The sequence below is a fragment of the Microcebus murinus genome, chromosome 19, assembly GCF_040939455.1.
Source record: "Microcebus murinus isolate Inina chromosome 19, M.murinus_Inina_mat1.0, whole genome shotgun sequence".
NCBI lineage: Eukaryota > Metazoa > Chordata > Mammalia > Primates > Cheirogaleidae > Microcebus > Microcebus murinus.
In genome coordinates, this window is record NC_134122.1 from 2,559,795 (window position 1) to 2,575,684 (window position 15,890).

Sequence of the window (15,890 nt, forward strand, 5' to 3'; positions counted from 1 at the left end):
ACATGCCTGTAGTCCCAGCTACTCGGGAGGCTGAGGCAGCAGCATTGCTTGAGCCCAGGAGTTTGAGGTTGCTGTGAGCTAGGCTGATGCCACGGCACTCACTTTAGCCAGGGCAACAAAGCAAGACTCTGTCTCAAACAAAAAACAAAACAAAACAAAACAAAAACAGACTATTGTGCTTATTTCTAGATGGTTGTATGAGAAATTTTTTTTTGTTTTTAAGACAGAGTCTCACTCTGTTGCCAGGGTAGAATGCAGTGGTGTTACCATAGCTCACTGCAAGCTCAAACTCCTGGGCTCAAGTGATCCTCCTGCTTCAGCCTTCGGAGTAGCTGGGACTACAGGCTGGCGCCACCACGCTGGGCTAAAAGAATGTGTTTCACCTTCATTCATTCAAATATTTACTGAGCACCTACCATGTGCCAGACACAATTCTAGGTGCTGGGGGTAGGGCAGTAAAAGGTGTCTTCCCTCAGGGAACTAATTATCATCGAGTAATGGGAGACAAATATTAATATTACACAAATATTGAATACCAGATAGTGATAAATGTTAGGAAGAAAAATAAGGAAGAGGGTTAGGGAAGGCCTCTTTGAGGGGGTGGCATTTGAGCAGAGAGTAAAGGCGCTAGCCTTGTGGATAGCAGGAAAAAGAGATACCTTCATAATTTGTCAATCTCTTAATTTTCTCTTCCAAGCATTTAAGACGTGCATAATCAAAGCAAAACAAGCTAGCTCTTTCCCTTTCGGAAAAGGACCTGGAGCCTGAGACCTTGTTCAGGTCAAGGCGTGGAGAAGGTGGGAGTGGGTCTTACTGTGTATAGAAGGGAGATTCCTGGACATGGCTTGCTCTGGATCCCTCCGGGCCCCAAGACCCCGTCGCTCCTCAGCACCGCGCAGACGAAGCTGCAGAGAGAAGACCGCGGGACTCCACCTAGTTCAGCGTCCCAACAGCCGCGACCTGCTGAGCGACACAGGGAGGGAGTGTCGCCGCGGCTGGCTCCGCGCCCTCACTGCACTGCATTTCGCAAGAAGCTCTATGGAGAAGCGGGCCCATGAGGCTGGAAACTAGTCTCCCCGGCCCGAGCTCCAGCTCCCGCCCGGTGGCCTCCTGGCCCTTGACCCACTGGCTGGAGCGGAAAGAGAATGGGGCGGAAGCAACGGTCCACGCGACACATCCCTTCCGGCGGAGCGAGCGTCCCACTCGTGACGGGGCCAGGCGCCGTCTCCGCTCGTCAGGCTAGCCTTGGCTTCCCCATCTTGCCGCTTAGGAGCCAGAGGCACAGAAAAAAGTGAAAAAAAAGCAGAGACGGAGAAATGCACAGAGAATCAAATCTCAGAGCCCCGAGCTTCACCTGGGAGTTTGAGCACGGAGCATTTGGCGTAGCTGCCGTCTGATTGGGCAGCCTGAGAAGTCTTCACGTTCATTGGCCAGCCTCAATTGACGAATGGCTTTGTGGGGAGTGTAGTTCCAAATACTTGCCGGGACGCATGCGCGGCGTAGTTCCCCGGCGAGCTGCGCGCGGACTTCCGGCACCAGAACCTGGCGGCGGAACTGGGAACGCCTGGGCAGCCGTGGGAGGGGGCGGGGACCGGCTAAGCAGTTTAGTGCCGGGCTCAGGTGGCGGGGGCCGGCGCCCTGAGGTGGAGGCCGGAGGGGGCGCGCACCTCTTGGTAGTGCCGGGTCCCCCCAGCACCCCTTTGCCGGCTAGATCCCTGGGCAGACACCTCTGCGTGACGCCGCTCCCTCAGCCCCGCGCAGGCGAGGCTGCTGGGGACAGCGCGGGGCTCCGGCCGGGTCAGCGTTCCCGCCTGCCGCGTCCTGCCGAGCGACCCTGGTGAGTCCTGGTCCTCTCCAAGGAAACTCTTTCTCGGTCACTGGAGGATGAGAATGGCGTGCCTATCTTCCAGGGGTCTGAGCAGCAGAATAAATAAAGTGCTTAGTGTGTAATAGAGAACTGGAAACTTGCATGCATCACTCGGGTATTCGTTCGTTCGGAAACTGCAGCGCATAGGTACCGGGAAGCTCATGGTGCCTCTAATGAACCACTGCTAGGTGGCAAAAGCAAATGACACAATAGTAAGATCTCATTTATGTAAAAACATATCAAGCACATTTTTTTCTTTGTTTCTATGAATAACATTGTAAGTAAAAGCATGGCCTTTGGGGCCACTTGTGGTCTTCTGGATCCTTGAATGCGGCCTTTTGACTGAATCCAAATTTTACTGAATAAATCTTTTTAAGGGATTTGATCTGTGAAGTTTGGATTTGGTAGAGGGGCTGCATTTGGGGATTTGGAGGGCCACATGTGGCCTTGGCAGGGTCTCCCCCCATGTCTGGGACTTCATATGTCAGAATGTTAATTGAGGGGGTGTAACTGCGTTGAGGAAGGGAGTTTCTCTTTTATACATTTCTATTGTTTAAATGTCCCCTCTCTTTTTTGTTATAATGGTTTGTATTACTTTTATTATTGAAACAAACAAACAAAACCCCAAATTCCAAAGTACACTTTTCAGAACCACTGGAAGAGTAACATTGTAAATTATAAATGTGTGTCATACATTCACATATATCTGTGCATAAATGGCTTTGGATGATGTCTGTGAGCCCTTCTCTGACATCCTACCTCCCCCACACCAAGACCAGATGTGTTTTGGAATTCAGAAGTTTTCACATTTGAGAAAGAGACTACAGTGCACATAAAAGCCTAAAAAAGGGCCAGGCACGGTGGCTCATGCCTGTAATCCTCGCACTCTGGGAGGCCTAGGCGGGCGGATCATTTGAGCTCAGGAGTTCGATACCAGCCTGAACAAGAGAGAGACCCCGTCTCTACTAAAAAAAAAGTAGAAGGAAATTAGCTGGACAACTAAAAATATATAGAAAAAAGTTAGCTGGGCATGGTGGCACATGCCTGTAGTCCCAGCTACTCGGGAGACTGAGGCAGAAGGATCGCTTGAGCCCAGGAGTTTGAGGTTTCTGTGAGCTAGGCTGACGCCACGGCACTCACTTTAGCCTGGGCAACAGAGTGAGACTCTGTCTCAAAAAAAAGAAAGGTTTGAGGGCTACAAAAGGATGAGTATTGCAGTCCGCAGGTGGCACTTCAGGCTGGTGTTTGGTCATGTATTCCACCCCACCCCCCAATCCTACAATTTTGTTCTTTCTCCAGGAGTGCACATCCAAATGCCAGCCCAGCCGCCAGAGGGGATCCCTCTGGGAGACTGAAAGGACAAGCTCTGGGGCCCAGGTTGAGGCCCACCAACCCTGAGCCTTGGGCCAGGGGAATGGCAGCCCCCCTGGAGCCCCAGGACCAGACCCCTGGGGAGGGAGAAGGGCTTCTGATCGTGAAGGTGGAGGATTCCTCCTGGGAGCAGGAATCTGCCCAGCAAGATGACAGCAGGGATTCCGAGGCCTGCCGCCAGCGCTTTCGGCAGTTCTGCTACGGGGATGTGCATGGGCCTCATGAGGCTTTCAGCCAGCTCTGGGAGCTCTGCTGGCGCTGGCTGCGGCCGGAGCTGCACACCAAGGAGCAGATCCTAGAGCTGCTGGTGCTGGAGCAGTTCCTGACGGTGCTGCCCGGGGATATACAGGGCTGGGTGCGAGAGCAGCACCCAAGGAGTGGCGAGGAAGCTGTAGCCTTGGTGGAGGACCTACAGAAGCAGCCAGCGAAATCCTGGCCGCAGGTGAGAGGCCCCCTGCACCGAGGGGCACCTGGATGGTCCCTGGGCTGAGGAGAGGTGGCCATCTCCTTAGAGATGGGTTTCCAGGGGCTCACGGGAAGACAAAGCCTGAGGGAGTGTGTATATAGGTTACCTTTGGAAAGACGCTGAGCAAAGTGTTTCTTTTTGGTGGTTTTGGAGGGCAGCAGTAGGACCAAAGTGGGAATGGTCCAGAAAGGAGGTTTTAATTCATCTGGGTTCTACAGATGTTTATTCATGTTCTGCTCTAGGCCAGGCCCTGGGGACACAGCGATATGGACAGGTAGAGCACCATAGGGGGGTAAGAAGGTGGAGCTGTCCATGGGCACCTACTGTCTTGTGGGGTGTTGGGTCCTTGACACTGGAAGCATCTGGGGTGGTGCTAATGAGTGTCCAGGGTGTGGGGTTCTGCCCTTGCTGAGTGGCCATGACTTTGGTCTTTGGCAGCTGGTTTTTGCATCGTGATTGATCAGTGAGTGTCCTTGAGCACACAGCACCACCTGGTGTCACATTCTCTGGGCTTTCCTGGGCTCCATGCTGATCTCCTTCCCCACACCCCAACATCCTGAGGGTCGTGTCCTATGTCTCCTTCCCAGGGATTAAACTCTGTCTCCCCGGGTCTGGTCTCGGTGCTGATGAGCATGTTGTGGTTCCTGCACAGGATGTGCCCTCAGAGAAGGTGGAACCTGAGGCTGCAGTTCAGCAATCTGTTTCGGGGACACGGAGCCGGCCACCTGTACCCCAGGAGCAGCACAGCCTTGGTGGTGAGTAAGCCTCTGTCCCTGTAGGCAGTAGAGTGGCTGGGCAGGGGCCTGGCACCTTTACTGGCGTTGCCCTAAGGGTAGCAGGTGGGGTCTTTCCAGCCCGTGAAGCCCAAGAATGTGTGCCCATGTGCTTGTGCCGGGATACCGCATGGTCTGAGTCTCAGGCCTGGGTTGGCCTTTTTTTTTTTTTTTTTTTTTTTTGAGACAGAGTCTCACTCTGTTGCCTGGGCTAGAGTGCTGGGCTGGCCTTTTTGAGGCTCCTTTGTTTTCCTTCAGCCCAGCTGCCTACTCTTCATAAAGAGGGTCACGCCAGAGAGACAACGGATACCTGCTTTGCCTCTGGGGTCCACGTGAGTTGCCAGTCCCTTTGTCCTTTTTGAGACTGGCCTTCCTGTCAAGGCCTTTGCATCCAACCCATCCTGTCCCTGCCCACGGCTGCTGGGAGGCCTGAACAAGGGAACCCTGAGCCTGGTTTTCTTGCCCCCTCTAGGGACCTGTGGCATTGGGAGACATCCCATTCTATTTCTCCCGGGAAGAATGGGGCACCCTAGATCCTGCTCAGAGGGATCTCTTCTGGGACATAAAGCGGGAGAACTCTCGGAACACTGCCCAGGGTAAGCGCTCAGGGCCCTGGGGGTCTAGACAGGCCACCCCTCCAAATCGCCAAATCTTGCTGGAATCCTAGTCTTCCTTCCCACCCCATCCTTACTGGTCTGTGAGGGGCTCCCCCCTTGCCGCCCTATCCAAATGGGTTTTGTGCCCTGGAGTTTGGAGAGCTAGAGCCTGTGTGGTGAGGGGAACCACAGGAGCCACCTGGTTCCTCAGCTTCCCACACTGAGAGTTGGGACAATTTGCAAAATCACCTGAATCTATTTCATGTTGGAGTTTGAAGAGCCAGGGCTCAGAGTTCGTTGTGGGGAGTTGCATCCGCCTGCAGTAGTGGGGGGAATGGGTTAGGCGACAGCTTGTGGGGCTCGTGATTAGCAGGCGCCTTGACCCGGGGGGAGTTCTCCAGGCTTTCTCAGAACCGCTTCTCTGCAGTGTCAGCCATCATCCCCATTGTGTAGATGAGGAAACTGAGGCATGGCTGTCTGGACCCGAAAGCCAGGAAGTTTTTCCCTGGGCCGCGTTTCTTGCCCCCCTCCGCTCTGGCCCCAGGACCGAGCGGGATTGAAGGAGGTGTCTCCTCTCCCTGGCAGGTTTGGGGCTCAAAAGCCACAGTGAGAGGTCCCGGCTGGAGGAGGTGGTGACCGCGCCGCCGGGCCAGGCGGGTGGCGACGTGACTGTGTCCTGGAGCCGCGAGGAGGCCGAGGCCTGGGAGAGCGAGAACCGGCCCAGGGCGACCCTGGGCCGAACGGTGGGCGCGCGCCGGGGGCGGCCGCCCACGCGCCGGCGCCAGTTCCGGGACCTGGCGGCCGAGAAGCCGCACAGCTGCGGGCAGTGCGGGAAGCGCTTCCGCTGGGGCTCGGACCTGGCGCGGCACCAGCGCACGCACACGGGCGAGAAGCCGCACAAGTGTCCGGAGTGCGACAAGAGCTTCCGCAGCTCCTCGGACCTGGTGCGCCACCAGGGCGTGCACACGGGCGAGAAGCCCTTCTCCTGCTCCCAGTGCGGCAAGAGCTTCAGCCGCAGCGCCTACCTGGCCGACCACCAGCGCATCCACACGGGCGAGAAGCCCTTCGGCTGCAGCGACTGCGGCAAGAGCTTCTCGCTGCGCTCCTACCTGCTGGACCACCGGCGCGTGCACACCGGCGAGCGGCCCTTCGGCTGCGGCGAGTGCGACAAGAGCTTCAAGCAGCGCGCCCACCTCATCGCCCACCAGAGCCTGCACGCCAAGATGGCCCAGCCCGTGGGCTGAGCGGCCAAGCGGCACCTGAGGCCGCCCAGGAGGGCGGGTGTTCCCTGTGCGGTCTGGCAGCGGCACATTCTCCTTTGTGCACTTCCGGGAGGGACCCCAGGGCACCCAGACGCAGAGCTTGCCCAGCACTCAAAGGGAATGGAGGTGTCCCTCCCCGCCCCGTCATTCCCCTTCCTGTTCTGAATCTCTGTCTCCCCCTGGCTTCCCGAGCCCAGCACAGTCCTCCAGGGACAGCAGGGTAGCCTGAGGCCGCAGGAGGGCCTAGGGTCCCTTCCCAGGAGCCCTCTTGGCCATGTTTGCTGTGTGGCTCCTTGTTTCCTGCCTCCTAGGTGGGGCTGTGGCCCAGGCCCTCTGTCCTGCCAACCTGTGCCTTCCAGTGGGGGTGGGGATTGGCTTTGATCACGCCCCCCCACCCCGGGGGCTGCTGGGCTTTGAGAGGGACATTCAGCCCACACCATAAGAGTGAGAGTCTGGGTCCAGGCACAGCCACAGAGGCTTTCTGACCCCCTACCCCCCATTTCTAGGCCACGACCACTCTGCCCTGTCCTGGCCACACGGAAGCTGCCTGCCTTTGCCCCCAGCAGACTTGCCCCAGTGTGAGCCCCTGGGAGCCACACCCCTGCCATTCTGGTGAGGGTGGTGGTGGTTCCAGTGACAGGAGGCCAACCCTGGAGAGCAAGGACAGGGCGCCTGGCATCGCCTGCTCCTCCAGTGGCACAGCCTGCTCATGCTGAGCACTGGCACTCCACCGGCACTTTGTCACTGAGCCCTAGCACTGCATTCTGTGTTTCCCGTCTGCAGCTTTTGCAGATGTGTATTAACAGGGACAGACCACCGGCCTTTCAAAGGCGCTCAGCCCAGCGGGCCTCAAAAGGGCTGCGGAAGGGTTTGAATAAACGTGGAAACTTCCCTCCAGGGTGTTCTGTTCTTTAGGTTGATGGTGTGTGTGTGTGTGGGGGAGGGTTCCTGGAATTTGTACCCCTTGGTCTGGTAGTCCTGGTGGCACGTGGTGCTGTGTAGTCACCAGGTGGAGCCACATCCCTGGCTTCCAGGTTGGCTGGGCCCCAAGGGGCAGCTGTGAGCCCCAGGACTCTCGTTGCCCTGTGTCCCCAATGCCTGCCTGCTCTGGGGACACCCTCCCTGCCATGGCAGGAGAATGGGGAGCCCAGCAGGACTGGGGTCTTTGCCAGGCCACTCCTCTCCCCCCACAGTGCGATGAGGATGAGGAAGGGGTTTGGAGGCGCTGTCAGGTACGCGTGCGCTTCTCGCTCTTTGGGGATCCAGAACTCAGAGCTGCCTTGCACTGTGTCCCTTGGGAGAGTGGGCTGACAAGCCACAGGCTTGCCCTTACTCTCTGCCTGGGCCACAGGCTGGGGCCTGCACAGAACACAGGGCAGCGGTCCTTGAAGTCTGAGTCTCCTTCCAGCCTTGCGGATCCCTCCTGCAGGGCCCCTGGAGGGGAGGTGGGACAGGTGAAGACAAGATGTTCCTGTCCCTTGGTAGCTGGTCCTTGTATGCCTGCCTCTCTACCCCCAGGCCCTTCCTCAGCCAGCGACCATTCAACACATCATGTGGGGGTCACTGGGACTGTCCCCACCAAGGTCTTGCTATGGACAGGGCTGTTTCCAGTTGGCGATTTTTACCTCTGGGGGCTTGGTGCTGTTGTATGGGTACGTGAGGAGGAGGTGGGAGCAGTACAGGGACTTTTCTGGTGCTGTGGCTGGCTCTAAAGGGAGACACTGGGGTGTAACAAGATCAGATAGGAGCGTGGGCCAGGAGCTAAGAATAGGATTGGACACTGGTTCCTGGCTCAGGTGGGGGCTAGTCAGTGCCAGCCAGGAAGTCACCGGTGGAGCCAGGGAACGGAGACGGGGTTGGGGAGTGGGGCCCAGGACCCAGGCTTCCAGGGGAGAGGGGCAGAGTCCAGCTCAGTTCATAAACAGCTGATAGAGTGGGCGTGGGGATAGGACAAGGGTTAGGATCCAGGGCGCTGGGAGCTGGGGCCAGGAGGTGAGCTCAGTGCTTGGTGCTCGGAGCTTGGAGGAAGCCCACCTGGCCCCATGGCCTTCCTGGTGGCTGGGACCCTGCAGGTGGCTGCGCAGATAGCAGATGCTCAAGACAGCCTGGGGAGAAAGGTAGTGGGAGGCCCCACCTGGCCCAGCCTGCTCCCGACACCCAGCTGAGCCCCAGCCCAGCCCAGCCCTGGCCTTGCCTCCCCAGGGGAAGTACAGCGTACAGGGTCCAAGGGTGGCCCTGACACTCAGCAGCCCTGGGGTGTCTGCTGCTGCAGTTGCTGCCCTGGAAGGCGTGTTCCAGGCCCTGGGCTTTGACACCTGCGAGAGGAGGGAGGCTTCAGTCCAGGTGAGCCCTCCCCTCCCCTTCTTCCTCCTCCCCTTCCCTCCCCTCCCCTTCCCCTCTCTCCCCTTCCCTCCCTCCAAGCCCAGCTCCCAGCCCCATGGGGAGCCTCCCCAGACTCTCAGCCCAGGCCTTCGTTCTTGCTCCTAGGGCTTCCTTGAGGAACTGGTTTGGTTCCGGGAGTGGCTGGATGCCCATGGGGGCCCTGTGGGCTGTGCCCTAGTGGCCTTGGTGGCCCCCAGCGGGCAGCTGAGGCAGCCACAGCAGCTGGTCCAGGAGCTGAGCTGCTGTGAGGCCCTGCGGGGCTGCCCCAAAGTCTTCCTGCTGCTTTCCAGTGGCCCTGGGGGTGAGTGGGCAGGGCAGGGCCCCCAGTTCTGGGACAGCAGAGCATGGTGAGGGTGGGCAGGAGAGCGGGGTTCCCTCAGGCCAACACGCTGCTTCTCCACCCAGCCACCCTGGAGCCTGAAGCCTTCCTCTCGGGCTTGAGAGAGCTCTGCGGCTGCTTTCCTCACTGGTCTCTGGTGCAGCTGCTGACGGAGGTGGGGGCTCCAGTGGGGGAGTCCCAGGGAGGGAGCTGGCCCTGTTGTCCCCTGGCTCTGTCATGCTCTCCTGCCCGAGCCAGTAACAGTTAGAGTCATTCACACCCCAGCCCATTCCTTCCACAAACCTTTATTGTCTGTACCTATGGTGTCAGCCTTGGGGCCTTGGCCGCACCTCAGAACCCCCTGTCAACCCACTCAGACACCCCAGACTGCCTCCCAACTCCATGCCTTTGCCCAGGCGGTTCCCTCCCTGTTGTCCTGGCAGCCTTACCCAGTCCCTTCCGGGCTGTCGGCAATGCCTTTCCTTGCACTTGTACTTCAGGCCACCCCTTTTCACACTCATGCAGGCAGTGACCATCTGCCCTGTTAGACTGCGGGACACTAGAAGCTGGGATTGGGAATGGTTCAAGTCTGCTACCGAGGGCTGAAGGTCTCACTGGGCAGCTGGGCGGCCCTTGGGTGGCCCTGGAGGTGAGGCTTGTGGATTCCAGTTCGGCTCCACCGCTCTCCTAGGCCTGGTGGCCTCTGCAGGCAGTGCCCATCCCATGAGCCTTCCCCGACAGGCCCTGCCCTGCTCTGGGGATTGTCCCCGCCTCTGTGTGCACCGATCCCAGGTGGGGGTTAATGGTATGGCCACTGTCCACTTGCGGCCATCCATGCCCAGGGAAGTCCATGAGCCTGAGCCTAACTGGAACCCACATGTTGCCTGGGGCCATGCTGCCCTGCCCCCTTTGCACTTCCTCCCCCTGTCCTGGCAGTGACCCTGAAGACACTTAGTAGCCATGAGCCTTGCAGAGTCTTTCACCAGATGCCAGGAAAGACGGCCTGGGTTGCACCCCTCTCTGCTCCTCCAGGGAGCAGCCCACTAAGGTGACCGCGGGCCCCGCCCTCCCAGCTCTTCTGCAGGGTGGCTGTAGAGTCCACAGAGGGCACCTACTGCCCCATCCTCCGGAGCTCCTTGCGGGGGACACTGTGCCTGGGAGGCGTGGAGCCCTGGATGCCTGAGGTGAGGGGCTGGGGTGGGTTCCAAACATGTGGCCACTGGCTTCCAGTGGGACAGAGGCTAATGGAGACTCAGGCAGGGAGGCGAGGGGCGGGAGTCCCCTCAGACCACTTTGAATATGCCTTAACCCTTTCTGTAGCCAGTTCCCGGCCCCAACACTCACTATGACCTGTCCAGGGCCAGGGCCGCCCTCCTCCTGGCTGTGATCCGGGGCCGGCCTGGGGCCCAGCACGACGTGGAGGCACTGAGGGGGCTTTGCCAGGCCCTGGGCTTCGAGACCACCCTGAGGACAGACCCTACAGCCCAGGTGAAGAGAAGCCCAGAATTTCTGCTGGTGCCCTGAAGGAAGGGCTCCGGGGGACTCTCCTGGGCCTCTCTCCATCACCAGCAGGAAGTGCACCTGCAAGTCTAGCCCCTATCCCCCCTGCTGCATGCATTGGGCAGTCACTTTCATGCTCTGGAAGCTCACTGTGCGGCCTCCCACACTGGCTGCTTCTCTGTCCCCAGCTCAGAGCTTTGCCTCCGAGGCCTTGGTTCCCTTCCTGGACACCCTCCAGCCCCCCTTCCCTCCAGGAAGCTGGACCATGTCACCTCCAATGGTGCCATGCCAGGCCTTGCGGCAGGGGTTAGAAAAGAACTTCCTCCCTGGGCCTGCCACTGGGAGGAGGTCGGAGGTCGGAGGGCAGGGGCTGGGGAATCTTCATCGCCCTGCAGAGGACAGCCAGGGGCTGGGAAGGCGGTGGCCTTGGCCCAGGCCTCAACCTCGTCCCCACCCCAGGCTTTCCAGGAGGAGCTGGCCCAGTTTCGGGAGCGACTGGACACCCGCAGTGGCCCTGTGAGCTGTGCCCTTGTGGCTCTGATGGCCCATGGGGGGCCGCGGGGACAGCTGATAGGGGCTGACGGGCAAGAGGTGCAACCAGAGGTGCTGAAGCAGGAGCTGAGCCACTGCCGGGTGCTGCGGGGCTGCCCCAAGATCTTCCTGCTGCAGGCCTGCCGTGGGGGTGAGCGGCACCCCAGCCTGCTCCTCCGGCCCAAGCCTCAGCCAGCCCGCAGCCTCCTAGGACTTGCTGTCTACCTCCTGCAGGGAGCCTGGTTGCTCACCTTTCCCCATCACTTCTCCCATCTTCTCAGAGGTCAAGTCCATGAACTTGAGCCTTTAACCCTCAGCACTTGTCATTCAGTGCTCTGAATCCCTTCTCCCCTCTTCTTAGAGGTCAAGTCCACGAACTTGAGCCTTTAACCCTCAGCACTTGCCATTCAGTGCTCTGAATGTTCCTGGCCTGGCAGGCCTGCTCTGGAGCTCTGGGGCCTGGGCTCTTGTCTGACCCAACCATTCAAACAGGGTCTGGACACTTGGAGGCATCCCTTGGTATCCCCGAGCGAAGATGTCTGCCTCTCTCCTTCCCCAGGGAACAAGGACGCTGGAGCGGGTCCCACTGCTCTCCCCTGGTACTGGCGCTGGCTGCGGGCACCTCCCGCCATCCCTTCCCACGCAGATGTCCTCCAGATCTACGCCGACGCCCAGGGTGGGTTCTGCCTTCCTTCCAGAGCCTGGGTGTGGGCAGGGCTGGTGATGGGAACTATCCCAAGAGCATTTCTAGGGCTCTTAACTGGGGCCCTGCTGCCACCTCTGTCCTCCCTTTGCAAAGACAATGGGAAGTAAAGTCTTCCTACACTGCAAGGGCCTTTCAGAAGTGGGAGCCTCTTCCCCTGTTTGAGCCTTGTGACAACCCTGGAGTCAGCAAGGTGCAATAGCTTTTCTGAGGTCACATGGCTGGTAAGTGGCGGGGCTGAGGTTGGAACTTGCATCTGTCTTTCATGCCCTGCACTCTTTCCACTGCCCTGTGCCTTAAGCCAGAGATGTGGAGCCCCTGGGGCTGGTGGAGTCCCGGAAAGCTGGTGAATGCACATGGTTCTTCTCACAGGCAGCGCCTCCAAGGGCTCCCTGCCAGGCAGCTCTGACCAAGCAGACATCCTGACGGTCTATGCAGCCGCTGAGGGTAAGAAGATGGGTCATCAGGAAGCCCATGATTACACAGGGCCCAGCTTCCTGGCCTAAAATCTGGAGTGGCATGCAGGGCGACTAGGGCTTAGTGTCAGGGTACAGAGGTACCAGCCCAGCTGGAGTTAAGCCACCTTCCTTCCATGGTTTGTTTAGTGTAATAGTAACGAGGCACCATTCAGTGCCCGCTGTGCCAAGTGCTTCATGTGTGCTGTTCCCCCCAGGCTGTAAGTTTCGTAAGGGCAGGGCCGATCTATTTGCCCCAAGGCCCTGCTCCATGCCCGGCACATAGTAGGTCCACAGTCAATATTGTTCAGTAGTGAATCTAACCTTCTATTCACTCTGCAAATATCTAGCAACAGCATGTTTCAGATGCAAGAAGTCGCTGCTCCCTGCCCTGTTCTCTTGCCTGCTCCCTGAGGTCCTGCCTGCTTGCTGCCCCCATGTCCAGCACAGTAGGCCCCTGGGGATAGGGAGGCAGAGGGTCAGGGCCTGAGTCTGACACTCTGGCCCTGGTCCCCTGACTTAGGCTATGTGGCCTATCGGGATGACAAGGGCTCAGACTTTATCCAGACCCTGGTGGAGGTCCTCAGAGCCAAGCCTGGAGGAGACCTCCTGGAGCTGCTGACTGAGGTGTGTTGGGGGAAGGAGGGTGACAGGGCAGAGGGGCAAGAGTTGTCCTTTTCCCCAGCCCTGGTGCCCATTAGCTCTGCCAGTGAAGGAGGGATCCCCGCCTTCAATAGTGGGAGATGACCAAAGACAGGACACTGGACAGATGCGATCCACAGCAGTTATTGGTCACATATTCTAAAGTCCAGGGTGGGGGAAGGTACCGCAGGTTATGCCGGGCCACATAGTGGGGGGTACACAGAGCCAGCCGAGTCAACTAGCAGGGCTGGTGGGAAACACGTGGATGCCCCTGTTCCTGCAGGGGGATGTAATGGGTTTGTTTGGATATTCCCGAAGGGCTGGCAGGGAATAACCGAATAACCGAAGCAGGTTAGGTTGAGGAGCAGGCGGGGAGCAGCTGGCTTGGCTGATAGGGGAACTCTAGGGTGGGCGCCTGTCCCCCTGGGTGGGGGCAGGTCTGGTGAGGGAGGGGGACTCAGCCTTAGGCCTTTGGTGCCCTGAGAGGCTCAAAGATGTCAAGGCAGCCCTTGAAATTTTAGGCTTTACGATGCACCCGGCCAGGGGCTGTCCCCTGGGTGCGAGCCCGAGCCTCACAGGGCCCGGAGCCCTGGGCACAGGCTGGGTGTGGTCCTCTCAGGTCAACAGGCGGGTGTGTGAGCAGGACGTGCTGGGCCCTGACTGCGACGAGCTCCGCAAGGCCTGCCTGGAGATCCGCAGCTCCCTCAGGCGCCGGCTCTGCCTGCAGGCGTGAGGGCTCCACAGCCACCGGAGCGTGCTGAGAGGGCGGCCAAACCCCAGCGCCGCCATCCACCCGGTCCACTCTGTCTGCTCTTCTGTAAATGGGGGCTGGCAGCACGGGGCCGGCGCTAGCTGGCAGGCAATAAACATGTGTTGATGCTGTGCTCGGGAACAGGGCCTGCTCTCGGGGACGTGGGAAAAAGGGGAGATGGTGTATGCAAAGTACCTGGCACTTCCTAAGGGCGCACCTGTGCCCCTGGGAACCAAGGCCAGACGGCCAGGGAGCCCCGGCCCAGGGTGGGTCCGGAGGCCAGCGCCCGGGACTGCGGAACCCATCACGAGCTGGGCTAGGTTGGAGTTGCTGGGAGCGACCCCGGGGGAAAGGGGTTCCGGGAAGGGGCGGCCCAGAGGCCACACTCCCCTCCCAGCGGTGTCCCTGTGCACGCGGGCCGCGCCGCCCCACCCCGCGACGGGCCGTGGAAACGCGGAGGCGCGGAGCTAAGAGCCAGGGTGGGGCCGAACGCCTCTGCAGCAGACCGGGGAAGGCACGGGGCGAGCACAGCGGCTGGGGGCGCCGTGGGCAGCCCGAGGCCCGAGACGCGCGGGCGGCAAGCGCAGGAAGAGGACGCGAGAGGGGCCTGCTGCGGACGGGCTCGCCAGGGCTCGAACTCGCAGCCGCCGGCTCGCAGCGGCGGTTTCCTGCGAGGTGCCCCAGCACTGCCGGGCGCGGAGGACCAGTTTGGAACTCCGCCCTCACGGCTTCCCGAGGGGCCGGGCTCCGCTTCGTCCTAAACGTGTATACCAGGGCATACTGCGCAGGCGCCTGAAAGGCTTTATAGGGAGAGCTGCAGAGCCTACACGCGCGGGGCCGCGTGGCCTAATGGATAAGGCGTCTGATTCCGGATCAGAAGATTGGGGGTTCGAGTCCCTTCGTGGTCGCTGCTGGGCTTGGTTTTTTTTTTTCCTGAACCCCATTTAAAATTTTTCTTCTATCAGCACTGACTCCCTGTATAGACCTAGGACACTTCGGCTGCTCCAGCCTCAAGCCCCGCACCACCCTGGGGCTCCGCCGATGCCTACCCTCTCCTGCAATCGCACAGATCGGGACCCAGGGCCAGTTTTGCAGCGGGGGCGACCCCGAGGGCACTGCAGGGTCACTACGCTGGCCGCACACTGGCTGACTGCGGACCCCGAGGCCAGAGACCACCAGTTCCGGGAACCCATAGGGGATTGGCCACGCGAAGTAGGGTTCAGAAGGTGAAAACTGTGACAGACGCGGGGTTGGGGTTGCTTGCACTGGGCAGTTGCCCCAAGGGGGTATCAAAGGACATATGCATTTCAAAATCCACTAGATTATTGTGATGAAGAATTTTGTAAATAGTGGTAATGACTGCACACTATTGTGAATGCAATTAATGCCACTGAATTGTACGCTTGAAAATGGTTAAAATGGCAAACGTTGCATATATGTTATGTATGCAAAATATATATCCATCGTTTAAAATGTAAAACAAAACCTAATAGATTTCTTGCAGTGAGAGAGTTCCTTTGAATGAGTAGTTAAATGCATATTTAAAATTTTAAATAGAAAGATTATGTCCAGGATTTAGTTAACATTTCACCCGGAAAAAATGTCTCTATCTGCTGAACCCGAGTTCTCTCCAAGGAGATGCGGTCAAGCGGCAAAATCCAGGTGCGGCCGAGCAGCGTCGCGCTGAGCGTGAGGCGCAGGTGGGGTAAGTGCTGCGGGAAGTCGCACCTGGGCATCCCAGTCCGCGGGCGCTGGTGACCTGGGGTCGTGCGGAGTGTTCTTTAACGTTTTTGAGACTAACAGTGAGCTAGCCTGGGATGTACAGAACAGATCTGGAGGGCCATTATTAAGTAAGAGACCTCAGGCTACCCGGCAGTGTCTTGTTCCAGGGGACAATGGGAAGGAGGACGAGGGCTGACAGTCCACTAGCCCAAGCAGGTGGCTTTCCGGATGGGGAACTGGCCATCACAGAGAGCGCACACCGCGCCCCTTTCCAGCTATCCCTACAGCACCTGGGTTCTCTCCTGGAGGTGAGCTACAGTACCGGGCTACTCGGGGGTTTGATCCGGGGACCTCTCGTGCCCTAAGCGAAGCTGGTACCCCTAGGCCACCCAGCCGAGCTAAAAGCTGACTTTCAACGCCTTTCAGCACCGTCTGCACGTGCGCGGTCTCTCCGGGCGAGAGGATGCTCAGCAGAGGGCGAGATCCAAGTACCAGCTGGAGCGCAGACAAAAACTGAAGCTCAGTGTCTAGATACAGGCTAGGATGGGAC

The 15,890-nt window shown here is 59.1% G+C and overlaps 2 protein-coding genes, 1 long non-coding RNA gene and 1 other non-coding gene across 4 annotated transcripts in view; 3 read left to right on the forward strand and 1 right to left on the reverse strand.

Moving 5' to 3' along the window:
- LOC109729579 (uncharacterized) overlaps positions 1–1,393 on the reverse strand; it is a 29,829-nt gene extending 28,436 nt beyond the window's left edge. The window contains exon 1 of the long non-coding RNA XR_012913470.1: positions 815–1,393. This is a non-coding gene — a long non-coding RNA (uncharacterized LOC109729579). The remainder of the gene's footprint in view (positions 1–814) is intronic.
- A 137-nt stretch (positions 1,394–1,530) lies between these two features.
- ZNF213 (zinc finger protein 213) lies at positions 1,531–6,445 on the forward strand. The gene is made up of 6 exons (XM_012743773.3): positions 1,531–1,837; positions 3,167–3,680; positions 4,357–4,459; positions 4,736–4,809; positions 4,950–5,073; positions 5,659–6,445. The coding sequence occupies exons 2-6, from the start codon at positions 3,282–3,284 to the stop codon at positions 6,315–6,317; spliced, it is 1,359 nt and encodes a 452-aa protein (XP_012599227.2). The 5' UTR covers positions 1,531–1,837; positions 3,167–3,281; the 3' UTR covers positions 6,318–6,445.
- Positions 6,446–8,298: 1,853 nt separating this feature from the next.
- LOC105859632 (putative caspase-16) lies at positions 8,299–13,738 on the forward strand. The gene is made up of 10 exons (XM_075994872.1): positions 8,299–8,678; positions 8,823–9,018; positions 9,123–9,211; positions 10,110–10,220; positions 10,357–10,524; positions 10,996–11,218; positions 11,627–11,743; positions 12,143–12,217; positions 12,749–12,852; positions 13,487–13,738. Exons 4-10 carry the CDS (start codon positions 10,212–10,214, stop codon positions 13,598–13,600), a joined length of 810 nt encoding a protein of 269 aa, XP_075850987.1. The 5' UTR covers positions 8,299–8,678; positions 8,823–9,018; positions 9,123–9,211; positions 10,110–10,211; the 3' UTR covers positions 13,601–13,738.
- Positions 13,739–14,453: 715 nt separating this feature from the next.
- TRNAR-CCG (transfer RNA arginine (anticodon CCG)) lies at positions 14,454–14,526 on the forward strand. Its single transcript has one exon. It is a non-coding gene; the product is annotated as a tRNA-Arg (tRNA).
- Positions 14,527–15,890: the final 1,364 nt, after the last annotated feature.

Coding starts and splice junctions, on each gene's coding strand:
- ZNF213 (XM_012743773.3), top strand. CDS start 3,282: ATGGCAGCCCCCCTGGAGCCCCAGGACCAGACCCCTGGGGAGGGAGAA. Junction 3,681..4,356: donor CAGCGAAATCCTGGCCGCAG/GTGAGAGGCCCC, acceptor GTTCCTGCACAG/GATGTGCCCTCAGAGAAGGT. Junction 4,810..4,949: donor GCTTTGCCTCTGGGGTCCAC/GTGAGTTGCCAG, acceptor TGCCCCCTCTAG/GGACCTGTGGCATTGGGAGA.
- LOC105859632 (XM_075994872.1), top strand. Junction 10,525..10,995: donor GGACAGACCCTACAGCCCAG/GTGAAGAGAAGC, acceptor TCCCCACCCCAG/GCTTTCCAGGAGGAGCTGGC. Junction 12,853..13,486: donor TCCTGGAGCTGCTGACTGAG/GTGTGTTGGGGG, acceptor TGGTCCTCTCAG/GTCAACAGGCGGGTGTGTGA.